General features: G+C 41.1%; 2 protein-coding genes across 5 annotated transcripts; both read right to left on the minus strand.

Annotated features, from left to right (window-relative positions):
- Positions 1 to 1,337: 1,337 nt before the first annotated feature.
- Positions 1,338 to 3,484, minus strand: LOC109515825 (solute carrier family 25 member 53). The gene is made up of 2 exons (XM_019869851.1): positions 3,003 to 3,484; positions 1,338 to 2,869 (listed from the first exon to the last, which is right to left on the minus strand). The coding sequence occupies exon 2, from the start codon at positions 2,860 to 2,862 to the stop codon at positions 1,990 to 1,992; it is 873 nt and encodes a 290-aa protein (XP_019725410.1). The 5' UTR covers positions 2,863 to 2,869; positions 3,003 to 3,484; the 3' UTR covers positions 1,338 to 1,989.
- Positions 3,485 to 3,591: 107 nt separating this feature from the next.
- On the minus strand, positions 3,592 to 9,412 carry prps1b (phosphoribosyl pyrophosphate synthetase 1B). Of its 4 annotated transcripts, none has more exons than XM_019869849.1 (8): positions 9,280 to 9,412; positions 9,040 to 9,189; positions 8,021 to 8,204; positions 6,587 to 6,685; positions 6,056 to 6,180; positions 5,744 to 5,917; positions 5,175 to 5,334; positions 3,592 to 4,868 (listed from the first exon to the last, which is right to left on the minus strand). In XM_019869849.1, the coding sequence occupies exons 2-8, from the start codon at positions 9,159 to 9,161 to the stop codon at positions 4,776 to 4,778; spliced, it is 957 nt and encodes a 318-aa protein (XP_019725408.1). In that variant the 5' UTR covers positions 9,162 to 9,189; positions 9,280 to 9,412; the 3' UTR covers positions 3,592 to 4,775. The 4 variants fall into 4 exon arrangements, with proteins under 4 accessions (XP_019725408.1, XP_019725406.1, XP_019725407.1 ...); XM_019869847.1 differs by having other exon boundaries at positions 8,015 to 8,204; XM_019869848.1 differs by having other exon boundaries at positions 8,015 to 8,204; positions 9,040 to 9,387.
- Between the last annotated feature and the right edge of the window lie 4,233 nt (positions 9,413 to 13,645).

Raw genomic sequence — 13,645 nt, forward strand, 5'->3', positions numbered from 1 at the left:
AATCACACCTATGCCTTTGGCTCCTATTGGCTCCCAAACCTCACAGCAAACTTCAATTGGACGTGATGTAAATATTAAAGGCGGGCCCTTGGGCGATGGGTATGGCTTCCCATCCTGCATTGGAAAGCACAAATTCTTTGCTCCTGCCTGAACTTGCTAGTGAGGAGTGAACTCTCTGTGTACTGGCAGTGAACTCAGCGAGCTTCAAATGTTCCGAGGATCAAGATCTTGGTGATTATTTGGGATATAGTGCCACCTAGAGAACTAAATATGACATGGCACACATAAGTAAAACAGAAACCACTTTGTAAGAGCATGACAAAACATTAATGATTCTTTTATATAGAAAACAGAAGCCACCATTAAAAGCAACAAACAAAAATATTTTATAGCCCAAAAAGTTTTTAAAAAATAAAACACAAAACAACAACTGCACTCGTTTACCATTTCAAGTTGTTTTGGATATTATTCTGCATCCATTTACACACACACACACACACACACACACACACACACACACACACACACACACACACACACACACACACACACACACGCCATACCATAATTAAGGCTTTCATGAGTGTTGGGAATTTGATGAGTGATATAATTTAATGTACATTCAAATAATACAACTGTGTGTGGATTCACCCACTACTATTTTAATCAATTTTAACATCTGCATCACATCTATATCCGTAACGAGACACATTGAACATGAACCTGTCCCTTTTTTTGTCTCCTAAATAAAAACAGCATATCATCCAGTTGTTGTAATTCTTGAGTCATTTTACAAATGTACAGTAGAAATGCAAGGCACATGAGCATCACTAGCAAATATTTCTAGTGCAATAACTACTTGCCCAACCTGCAACGGTGAAGTAAACAAAGAAATAACAGTTATTTTTCTCACCATTTGCCTTCCTATTTTCCTTTTTTCTGATTCACGATTTACTGCTATATTAATGTAGCACATACATGATTCACAAAGTTAGGGATATGCAGCTTTCAGGTGAAATTTTAGGATGAACCTGAAGTGCACTTTCACCCTGACAGATTAATTCAATTTAAAAATCTTTAAAATGTTCAATGGACATGCCCATCTGTTCGACCTTCCCTGTTAATTTGCAACCCAGTCCTCTTCATCATGCTGTTCACATTGACATCATGAGACTAAGACAAAATCTGACAATTTATCAACAGCACTTGGCCATTGCAAAGTTTCAAAAAGGATGTTTTTAGATAAAGTGGCTACTTGGCTTAGAACATAGGTGTCAAACTCAGGTCCTGGAGGGTCACTGTCCTGCATGTTTTCCAAGTCTCCCTGTTCCAACACACCTGATTCAAATGATCAGATCATCAGCAAGCTCTGCAGAAGCCTTATAACAATCCTGATCATTTAAATGAAGTGATGGAGAAGGGAGACATATAACACATGCAGGATAGGGGCCGTAGAGCAGTCATTCCCAACCGTGATTGAACCAAAGCGCATTTTTTTAAAGTAAAAAAAAAAAAAAAAAAAAAAATGCACGGCACACTACCAAACAAAATTGTCCCAAAAAGAGGATACATATGTCATTTTCCTACTTATTGCCATCTAATAGAAGATAATTGATCTGTTCTTTCTGACACTATAAATTCTGGCATCGATAGAGGGACAAAGATACATTATTTGTTATTCATAAATAATTTTCTCACCAATAAATTTGAAGTTACCACGGCACATTGTTAGAGCTCTCATGGCACACTAATGTGCCACAGCACACTGTTTGGGAATCACTGCCTTAGAGGACTGGAGTTGGTGAACTCTGTTCTATGTATATTAGCTATACCCTTGTTTGAATGTCAAATTTATTGGATTTTCTGTCACAGGGTGATTGAAATGACAATTTACCTCTTTGACTTTAGTCAATTATTGAAGTTTGGATAAATCCAGAAACTGTGGAGTGGGATATATTGAATTTCTGTTATATTTATAGTAACATCTGCTCAGCCTGAGCTTTTTTGCTGCCTGTCATAGATGGCTGTGGTGATTCCCCAGGTGATACACGATCTCAGAATAACCAGAGCACCACCTCGATACAGTAACAGGACACTCCTCTGCCTTGAGTTCCACAGCATCCTCCAGCAGGCCATCACCCCTTTCACCTCTGTCTGCACTTCCACCTGCATGTTGGCCACGAGCACAGACAGCGGGTACAGGCTGAGGCTGATTGCCATGGAAGCCACAGTCCCAGAAATGAAAGAAGACACCAATGGAGAAAGCCCCTGTCCAGCTACAGCAGCACTCAAGGGCCCCTTCAAACCAAAGTAAAGGGAGCTGCCTAGGGCATTGCGAGCCGTGACGGGCAGGAAGGCCCGGTAGTAGCCAGAGGACAGCTTTTGCGCCTTTAGCTTAACAAGAACACTCTTTAAAGTTGGGAGCTGGCGGTCATTGTGGCCACTCTGCAACACATTTTGAACACGCTCAAACGGTGTAAATACCAGTGCCTCCACCATTCCCACACCGAGGCCCGCTACACCAGGATGCAGAGAGGAGGGGATGATGCTGAGGGAGGGCAAGGAGAGCAGGCGGAGGAAGGTGTCCTGCAGTCCAAAGAGCAGTGTGCCACTAAGTGTCCTCATCACTAATGGTGGGGTCACCCCCCTGTAGAGCTTCACAAGGCCTTCTTTGTGGAGCTGTTTTACGGCCCGGTGAACCTGGATGTTGTGGATTTGTTGGCGGAAAACAGTCTTGTAAACCGGGAAGACAATAAGCGTGGACAACAAGCTTGATGTCCCACCATGGAGGTAGCTGTGGAAACGTGTCATTGAGTCCCTCAGGCGTTCTTTATCTTGTGCAGGCTTGGAACTTCCTGCCATCCTTCAGCTGAAAAATGACATCACAAATTAATTTCAACTGCCTCACCCTGACAGCTATACTAATATACGAAAATGTCATTCAAAAAATGTCAATAAACTTTCAAACCGAACCATAAAATTGAAGCGAAAATTGTACCTACTCTTCTAAATGTGGTGATCCAACAAACACGGAGCATATAAACCACAATAGCAGCACCATTGACTTCTCTACTTCAACTTGAAAAATGCGAGAAAACACGGAAATTAATTAGCATGCTTCACATGGTGAAAGCATGTTCGATTTTAGCCCACAGTAAGTTATTTTATTCAGAGTGGTCACCGTTCTTCAGGACTAGATACCAGTAGGCGCGTACACATAACAGGATCCGGTGCGCTTAGCAATTATGGTCCCGCCCTCTTTAGAATAACCATAGGTCGAGAGCCATACGTCATGTCGTCAGGGATTGGCCGATTATTTCTGTCAATCAAAGATGGACCATGGGCGTTTCAGATTTGAGGATACACGACCCACGAAACAAAACCATGTTTTCCGATGATTCGAGGACTTTGTCTACACGCGTGGATGCTTTCCTCGAGGGTTGTTTTCACAATACAGTACATTGCAATAAAGTACATCCAAACAATTGCTGATTATATTCGTGTCAGTAGTTGACAAACATTTCTTTACAGTAATTGAAGAGGTTTAATCAAAACGTACACAAATGAGGACACTCTACAAATACAAATAGTCATTATCGTTTTTATTTAAAATGTAACCAAACATGTGGACACGAATGCAGTAACCCAGACAAATATTGTCATTGAGAATAGGACATGGGGGGTAAAGAAAATCTTCCAAATGGACGGTATTTGGGGTACAATCATCAATGCAGTAAAATGAATACCTATATTTACTATGGAAAAGCAAAACAAAAAATGGGCACATTGAACAAACTCAGATGATTATGTTGGTTTTTAGTCCATTTGGCACATGTCTGTGCTTTATAAATGCTCGGAAAAAAGAAAAAAAAATATTCCATGCAGCTTTATTAAAAACCTTCTTGAATACATGGCACCAACACAAAATGTAAATGGTAGAGTTTGGAATTAAAATATAAAATCTCTCCAAAATAAAAAGCGAGAAAAAACAGGAGCACTGACTGTCCAGGTGCAACTCCATAAATTAGAATGCCATTGAAAATTATTTTTGTAGTTCAACTCAGAAAGTCAAATCCATAATTAAACTATATCCACATCGATTTAGCACATTGCAAAAGGCCATCTGATGCCTGTATTCAATATCATTTAGATTGTTTGGTGTAATAACCTGCGACTTGCTGGCAACCAGTTCAGGGAGTACACTGCTAACTGCCCGAAAACAGCCGCGATAGGCTCCAGCATGCACCCTTGTGAGGATACGCGCATTAGTAAATGGATGGACGGTTTTCAGTCACGGTAAAATATCATACTAAAAAGGGAAACAAAAAATTCATTGCCTTTAATCTACGAGTTTCCCTTTTTGAATTGAACTACTGAATAATCACATTTGCATTGAGATGCACCTGTCTGTGTACCATTTCTACCTGCAGAGTAACATCTTCAAAATGTGACCTCGTTGGCCAACCCCTCAAATGGTGTACCTGAAAAGTTGAAGAAAAAAAAAAAAACACCACAAATGGTGCCTTGAAAGAGAATTTCTACTCCTTGAGGTTTTTCACATTTTGCCATGTTACAACCAGAAAATTACACTTGATGGTCTTCTCTGGTCAAACGGTTTCATTCAAGCTCAATAAATATGGTCTACTTGGTGCATACATAGGATGTGTGTAACAGACATGATAGTTCTTTCCATCCCCAGTCAAAGGGAACTTCTCTATTGGTTGTGTTTGGGGCGTATGCCTCTTTTTTTTATATTGGCCTAACAGTAGACACCGTTACAAGGGCACGTGGCTGAATAGGTACGACACAGACTCGCCATTGTGGGTTCTCCGAATGGCTTCCGCGAGGATCATGGAGATGTCGATAACCTGGAAGATGACAACATTGAATATTTTTAGTAGGATACTTTTTTTGAGATAGGTGTGATAATGGATAATCAACAATGTCAGCCGGGGCGGGCTGCAGCTCACCTGTGACTCTAATGAGGACAAAAGCACTACAGAACATGGATGAATAAAAATCTACGCTTGGATTTGTACTTTTTTTTTTTTTAAAGAAACTCATCGATACATGATCAGTTAGTTTGGCTATGCTGTTGGAAATTATTCCTCCGACAGTGGGCACGACAGAAAAAAATTGGACAAACACCGCACTTAAGACAGACACCGGCTTACCTGTATTTTGGGACAATGCCTCATTTTCTCCTCCTGGGGTATTGTGTTCGTGACCACAACTGCTTCGAAGCAGGCATTATTGATGCGAGAGATTGCAGGTCCAGAGAAGATGCCGTGCGTCAGGATGGCGTATACTTTGGTGGCACCGGCAGAAATCAGCCTAAAACGACATAGAAGACATTGAGCCTTGATTGGACTTGAATGAATGAATTAATGTAGTTCATTTCAGAAAAGAGTGACTGACGTCAGATTTGGCCTCTAATTTTTGCATCAAAGGGATGAAATACACACGCATGGATGTATCACTCATTCATATAATAAAAGACAGATGAATCAATTATTGAAAGAATTCCTTAGCTGTAGCCCGAAATGCTCATATCTTTTATAACTACTAATGCCGTAGTCAGTCTACACATGCAATGAATTATATTACTAGTGTTGACAAAGATGGTACTAGAAATGGACCTGAAGCTCACTGACAAGGAACTTTGATAAATGCTCAAGCAGCTTTCAATAGGTGGTCAGAGCCTGAGATGAACTGTATCACGATCACCATCCAGGAGGCTTACTTGTCGGCAGCATGGCAAATGGTCCCACAGGTGTCGGCCATGTCATCTACAAGGATGGCGACTCGAGCCGTCACGTCACCGACAAGAACCATGCGGTCAACCTCGTTTGCCTTTTTCCGCTCTTTATGAATGAGAGCAAAGTCCACATTTAACCGGTCAGCGATGGAGGTGACCCTGCAAAGAGAATGGAAAGCAGCCGAGTTGCAGCTAGAGAGCAGAGAAGATATTTGGCCATCTCAGCCAAAGTTTTCACTTAGGTAGAAATTACAGAGGCTAAATGACAAGACTGAAATGCCAAAGGCCTCAGTTCACCTCTTTGCTCCTCCAGCATCTGGTGACACAATGGTACAGTTCTTCCACTCAGGTATGTTTTCTTTAATCCACTTTAACACGGCAGGCTCCGCATAGAGGTTGTCAACGGGGATGTCAAAGAATCCCTGAAAGACAAGGGCAGTTCATCATCATACTGGAAATGAAGAGGTCCGGTTACACTGATGTCGATGCGAGGAGGCACTCATAACAGGAAGTCTGCATTGTGCTCAAGCATGGTTGAAACCAAAAGTCTGGATTGTATGTTGAGTGTGAGGGTGTCCAAACCGGATGATTTGGAATCGACAGCCCGTACCCGACTACAGGCTGTTGACGATCAAAATCCTCCACTCCCAAGTGTTTGAAGGCCATAACTGGCCCAGAGTGAATGTGCCCTAATGGAGCTAGGTATCTCACCACCAAGACAGTAATTCCAGCTGTATTCGGAAGCGACTAAACTGAGAAGAACGAATACACTTGCTGGCATGAGCCCGGAAAAGATCCAAACCCTTAATGTGGTGTTCAAACGTTCACCTGTATTTGCGAGGCGTGCAGGTCCATCGTGATGATGTGGTCAGCGCCTGACACGGACAGCATGTTGGCCACCAACTTGGCAGAGATGGGAGCGCGGCTCTGCAATGAAAACGGATCTGTTTAGTCACAAGCAAAAAGATGAGTGCCAAGCATGACTTTAGGCCAAAAAATAGCACTGAACTGAGAACTGCATCTCTTCACATTTCCACTTCCGAATAATATGAAGCATTTGTGATGTATCAATTTAATAATCTGGATGAAAAAAAAATACATTTAAACCACAACTACGACATCAGTTCGGTGCAAAAATTAAGTGCATGTCAAATATGAGCAATCACAGCTGGTAAAGTGAGAGAACCAGTGGGTGCTCCCCCCCCAAAAAAGGACATGAATATCAATATCTGAGTGGTTACATGTCCTAAGAAAACTAAATTAAAAAGACTTGCACTATATCTGTCACAATTCAAACAGATATATTTTATAACCAATTTCTCAAAGCTTAACAAATGCTCAATATTCCTGCCACTTTGATTTTTTTGTGCCATGTTCAAATCTGCTTTCCAGTTAGAGTATTTTTATAGTTTCCTCAAAAATGCACACTGCACGACTTTTGTTTTAGCAAATTCCAACCAGGGTTAAATGGTTCTGGATTTTTCATTACACTTAAATTCAGTTAGCTTTATATTTTATATTCATATTTTATCCAAACGGCCTATTTGTACAGTGCAAGATTAAAAAAAAAAAGTCTTGTGCAGAAAGTAAACGACAACTCGTACACAACTGCTGGCTTAACAGTGGTACCTTCTGCAGACTCAAAATAAAAAAACGGACGGTCATGTATGAAATTAATACAAAAACAAAGGACATCTTTGCTATACTTACTATTAGTCTTATAAAGGTAATTTAGGTTTTCTAAATAGCGATTTTTTTTCTTCATGTTTTAGCGATTCGTTTTTTGTTAACTATAATTAACTTGATTTCAACACAGGGTACATATTTTCAAAATGTATTTTCTGTGCTCTGGAATGTCATGTTTCACCCTCAAAATAAAAAGAAAGAAAATATTGAAATAACATGTTCTTTTCTTCACATCTCATTAAATTTTAATTTGTGTGATAATTGGCTGGATCTGACTACAACATGCTACATTTTTGGGGGGGGGGTACACCCTGTGAAAAGCTCATGTTATTTATTGTACACAACATATGATATAACAGATCTTTAAACATGAAAGTTTCACAATCACAAGCAATGGGTTGTGCAATATGAAAGAGGCTTGCAACCAAAGCAGGGGAGAGAGAAGATAGCAACAAAAAATCCAAACAAACCGAAAAGCAGCATTGAGTGCATGGACATGGCCAGCGGGTTCTTGTCATGACGTCGGATGGCAAACAGCATGACGGAGAAAATTAGACAGATGTCCCTCACCCCCACCTTGTCCTTCTTGTCCTGGCGGGCGTAAGGAAAGCAAGGGATGACGGCAGTCACTCTGGAGGCAGATGCAATCTTGCAGGCGTTGATCATGATGAGTAGCTCCATCAAGTTGTCGTTGATCTCCCCGCAGCCACTCTGGACGATGTAGACATCTTCACCTCGTACACTCTCGCCTATCTCCACGCTGTGGCAGGAGGGGGGGAATTCACAGAGGTGACAAGACAAACATCACTTAGCAGCAGAGAGCTAAGCAAACACACAGTAGCAGGAGGCAGAATAAACAATAGGTAGGCGTCACATTTGCTGAGACAAACCGTGGAGGGTCCACTTGTTCTTACTGGAAAACTACTTGAGCAGTTATTTGATATCAAGCTTAATAAGCAAATAGACTCTTTGTCCTCACTAGTTACACAATGCAGCGGACTGGTAAAAATGAGTATTTATGACTAGTTCGGGATTTTTTTCACTGCTGCTTGATATGTCTGCGCACTAGTCAGACAGTTACATGTAACTAGTATGGCAAAACTATGCCTGTGTTATTATTGCTACTACTTAAGTGCTAAATGTATAATGTTACAATCTCACTAACAGTACTAGTAGCATGCAATTGTCAACAAGTGCAAAGTTCCTACTAATTAGGACAGGGTGTACGAGTACATGGACCATAAGCATGTTTTAATCTATTTTAAGGTTGCATTAGTAGGCCAAAAGTGGCCCTAGTAGGGGAAAACTGAACTAGTAACTAGGGACAGACTCGCTCTACTAGTACTCAGAATTGGTTTACTAGTGAGGCTAACGAGTGCACTAGTACATGGGCCTTAAACCGGATCTCCGAAATAGCGAATAAATGCTCAAGCATTTCAGTAGCAGGAGAGACGAAACGAACAAAGCTCCAATCGACACATGCGCGGTAATTTCTTGGCGATATCACGTTAGCTAGGCTACATTGGCGCAGTTAGCTAGCAAGTTCATTGCAAATTGGTGATCGTAAAATAGAACAGCTGCGACGATACACTCACCATGTTTCTTGGTTGCTAAATTTTTTGGTGACCACCTTCCCCAGCTCCAGACCGAGGCGGTCGGCTATCTTTTGAGACAGGTCTGGGTGTGAGCTACCGCTGAATATTTTGATGTTTGGCATTTTGTTGCGGTCCAGGGCGTCGAGTCGTCTAAGCAGGCGATGGCAAAGTTTGTATTAGTAATGCAAACAAAATAGGTCAGCGGAATCAAATGATCAACACTTGTCTGGCTACTCTTACCGAGGCACAATATTGACCAGCTAGCCACCTCTAGTCCAACACATCACGCGTGCGACTCTTTTCCTCTCAGTGCCGCGCGCACGCTTTCACTTACGGCTAACGGTGATGACGTCACACAGGAGGGCGTCAACGACAAATGCTGCGTTCCAGTCCACTCGGACTTTGGATACTCCTGACAAAAAAAAAAAAAATGTTGGACTTGCAAAATGATATATGTTCGTATCAGCAGCAAGGGAAAGCCAAACTGTGGTTTTACGATAGAGTAGTTAACTGTTTTTAAAATGTGGTGTCACAACTCCCAATTTACTTGCAAATGATCATTTTCGAAAGGACACGCGCAATGTCTTAAATGTTTTCACTTTCAGATAATTTTACAACCAAGTGACGCCGCTTATCTCTTCGTGTGTTCTTTAATAGTTTGTTGTTGTTCATGTGGAGGGGAGCACGAATGCGTTTGTCGATCGTCAGTTTCGCTCAACATTCTTTTTTGCCAAAATGTCACGGGCGCAAGTACTGTACTTCAAAATAAACGTCGGTGGAACGACGGTAACACTGCACTATCAATTAAACGAATTGTAAACAACTATTTATTTGCAAAACATGCAAACTTTCAATTGGTGTTTACTTTCAATCGTGCCAGCTTTGTGTGTTTAGCATTTTAAATTGCTTTGTCTTTTTCTGGTGGCAGGACACAGTGGTTTGTCAAATGTGTGCCTTGCTATTGACTGATGACCAGTTCTGCGTGTACCCTGCCTGCTGTCTGAAGGTGGGATCGGCTACAGCACACCCGTGACCCCAGTGAGCATAAGACGATACCATCAGGGATGTATGTTTTGAAAACCATTTTATGTTTCTACATTTTAAAATTCATATAAAACAATGAGGGTTTAATAATTTTGAGTGCTGTACCGTTATTGTAATACGTTGGCTCAGGCCGTGATTGTATATTTCAGCAAAGAGCAGGACACTTAGTTGTGAGGAAAGTATGTTAACCTTTTGAAATCGCTATGTTTCTGTATGAGCTGGTGATAAGTCTCAGCAACGGACAACCAAAGTCTGCTTGTATGCCATACAGTATATTATGTTTTAGGAATTCCTTGATGAGGCCGCCAAGGGAGATCCCTGTAGCCTCATCAGGGAAAAATTATGCACAGTGGAATTCCTACACCCCAGTGATTGTAATGTTTGCAGGTGATCTTATGTCCAAATGAAATTATGTGCTGAACTTGTCTGAGTATCTAATACAACAAATAGCATTTACAAAAACTACGGTCAAGTCGAAACGCTGGGGTGTACATGCGTCTCCCGTGGGATCAGGGAGTCAGGCAATCAACCAAAGAAAATACACCTTCTGGAGTGGTCCAGTCATATTTCTTAGTTCAACCTGATTGAGATGCAGTGGAATGCACTCAGGAGAGCGATTCACACCAGACATCTCAAGAATATTGCTATACTGAAACAGAGATGTCAAAAAAAATGGTCCGAAACCATTGTGCGGTTGTGATGTGTAACTATGATAAATGTTTGGTTCAGGTTTTTCTTGACAAAAGGAGGCTCAGCCAGCCATGACATCCAAAGGTTCACTTACTTTTTCCACCATGCACTGTGATGTTTGACAAGTTGTGTTCAGTGAAAACACGGAAACAAGCAACTGCTTGTGTGATATTACGTGAAGATAACTGTTGTTGTGACTTAAAGACCATATTGATTTGTATGATTAATGCATACATCCGATAATTCCAAAAGGTTCACATTTCTTTTTCTGGCAAATGTCTTTTAAAGTGTCTCCACAAATTCTGTATATAATATTGAGGAGTTGGAAGCTGTGTTCCTGATTGGGTCAATCTCTGCAGCACTGATTGTATCTTGATAACATCAAGCAAAACAGAAGCCCACGAGTACAAACTCTAGTCTGCACAATAGGGTTGATTCACAGATTTGGAACGAACCCAACAATATGTGCTTTACATGCAGACTTTCTGGTATATCTTGAGGGTGTAAAAGTTCGAAACGAACCGAATAATGTTTCAGGAGCCCACAAACGTAGACACCAAACAAATCTCTGGAACACAAAGGTTTATTTACAAGAACAAAAAGCGCACCGACAAAGTATGATCAGAAAACAATGAACCAGGAAAAACTACATGAACGAAAAGCACTTGCAAAAGGCAAGGAAATAGTTATCAAGAAGTAATCAAGAAAACCAATGAAAGGTATCGAATCCGATTACAGGAAACAAAAACAAAGACAAATGACTAAACCCGATGGTACTGAGCAAAAAAAAAAACAAAAAACAAAACAGGTACGAAAGGATCTCGATCGACTTTGACAAGAACAAGAGGTCTAGAAAACAATCACTTGAGCAAGAGCATCAACAAGGTCAACAATAATCTGACAAACTGCAGGCTGTTTGTCAGTCTTTAAATGCATGGCTCAATGATGAGAACATTGGCGGCAAGTGTGCACACTGACAATTGGCTCTAGTCTGCCACCTGCTGGAGACACAAGAACAGGATCACGACATGGGTATTTGCATTCAAATCAGGTGACCGGTGTGGGAATTAAAAAACAGACAGTAGTTAACTGTAAAGCATTTGCAACAAATTATTAAAACGTTTTGTTTAATTGCGACACTTTTCGCCTGGTACAAAATAAGTTGAACGCCTGCATGTAATGCACAACTTGTTGGTTTCATTTCAAATCCATAGTGGTGGTGTTTCGAGTCAAAATGATGAGAATCGTGTCGGTGTCTCAATATTTATGGACTCAACTGTATTTCAATCTGTATAAAGAACTCATCTTGAATTTTGTAGTTGCTTGCACTATTTAAGAAATTGGTCAAATTGTATCAAGTGTATCGTAGTATAGTTGCTGAGTGGTTACAACACCACCGCTTCATCACCTTTTGGCTCCGGCCTTCCCTGTGGAGTTTGAATGTTTTCCTCGTGCTTGTGCTGGCTTTGTCTGAGCTCTTCGGCTTCCTCCTACATTCCAAAAACATGCTTCTTGGGACACTGAAAAATCTAAATTGCCCTTACGAATGAATATAAGTGTGAAAGGTTTGTTTGTCAAAATGTGCCCTGTGATTAGCTGGCAACCCCTCCACTGCTCGTCCAAAGTAGCGAGAAAAAGGTTCCAAAGAACACACGCACGCACACACACGCACGCACACACACACACACACACACACACACACACACACACACACACACGCGCGCGCGCACGCACGCACGCACGCACGCACGCGCGCACGCACGCACGCACGCACGCACACACACACACACACACACACACACACACACACACACACACACACAAAACAACAACAACAAATTTGGCCTCCGTTTTAATGAATGTTTTACACCCAGTTTTGAATGTTAAAATCATAGATTTGTTTATTTCACGAAAAGAAAAACAAAAATAACCTTGTCTGAACATCACTTTACATACATTACCTTTTTTCAAACACACAATTATCCCAAACATAATTTTAGTAGCAAAACAACCATACAGAAAAAAATAAAATAGTGTAGAATTATGCGGCAAGTTCTGAAAAATACCGCTCTCTGTTGGACAATTAGAAAAATGACATCTACAAAAAAATTAAGTGCGTCGAGTTTGTTTATCTCAAATAAAATAAAAATACATTTTTATTTGGAATTTTCGTTGTCCCATGGAGTGGAGATTTTTTTTAGGTGGTGTCATTTCATCCTGACAAAGAAACACAACAAAAAAAGAAGAAGTAAAGAAAGGAGAAACAGAAAAACAGCAGACAGTAAAAAACAAACAAGCAAACAAAAAAACCCCACCGTATTTGCCACCTGGATAACTGATAGCGTTTTACAGTAATTACATACAAGGCACACTCCTTTTCCGCTTTTGTCCACGGAAGTATGACATCCGTGTTCATAGCTATATGGATTCGTGTTTATAGTGCACGGTTTGCGGTTGTGTTTCGTTTATTATTATCATCATTATTATAATTGTTTATCCGTGAATGACTTGGGCAGTTGTGCGACAGCTTGAACGAATGCCATTCGCAGCACCAGGAAATACGAGTCGCAGAGATACTGACGAGGGTGCGTACGTTAGCAAGTACTAATAGTGTACTTTTTTTCTGTGTTGAAAAAGAAACACAGATTTAGAAGAAGGGTGTGAGGATTGATTGCTGTCATCTTCCGCTATGGCGACCTGCTTTTTGGATATAGTAGCGACACGGTGGACAACTGGTGAGCACAATGCAGAGGTGCAGGGTTCGATTCCGGCTCCGGCCATCCTGTGTGGTGTTTACATGTTCTCCCGTGCCTGCGTGGCTTTTATCCGGGTACTCCGGTTTCCTCCTACATTCCAAAAACATGCACGGCAG

The sequence above is a fragment of the Hippocampus comes genome, unplaced genomic scaffold, assembly GCF_001891065.2.
Source record: "Hippocampus comes isolate QL1 unplaced genomic scaffold, H_comes_QL1_v1.1 scaffold9, whole genome shotgun sequence".
Classification (NCBI taxonomy): Eukaryota; Metazoa; Chordata; class Actinopteri; order Syngnathiformes; family Syngnathidae; genus Hippocampus; species Hippocampus comes.

What these genes read in the sequence shown, in the direction of transcription:
- LOC109515825 (XM_019869851.1), bottom strand. Translation starts at nt 2,862, where the DNA reads ATGGCAGGAAGTTCCAAGCCTGCACAAGATAAAGAACGCCTGAGGGAC.
- prps1b (XM_019869847.1), bottom strand. Translation starts at nt 9,161, where the DNA reads ATGCCAAACATCAAAATATTCAGCGGTAGCTCACACCCAGACCTGTCT. An exon ending in TTTAGCAACCAAGAAACATG is followed by an intron (nt 8,205 to 9,039) that starts GTGAGTGTATCG and finishes CTCCTGCCACAG; the next exon opens with CGTGGAGATAGGCGAGAGTG. An exon ending in ATTTGCCATGCTGCCGACAA is followed by an intron (nt 5,335 to 5,743) that starts GTAAGCCTCCTG and finishes ATGTCGTTTTAG; the next exon opens with GCTGATTTCTGCCGGTGCCA.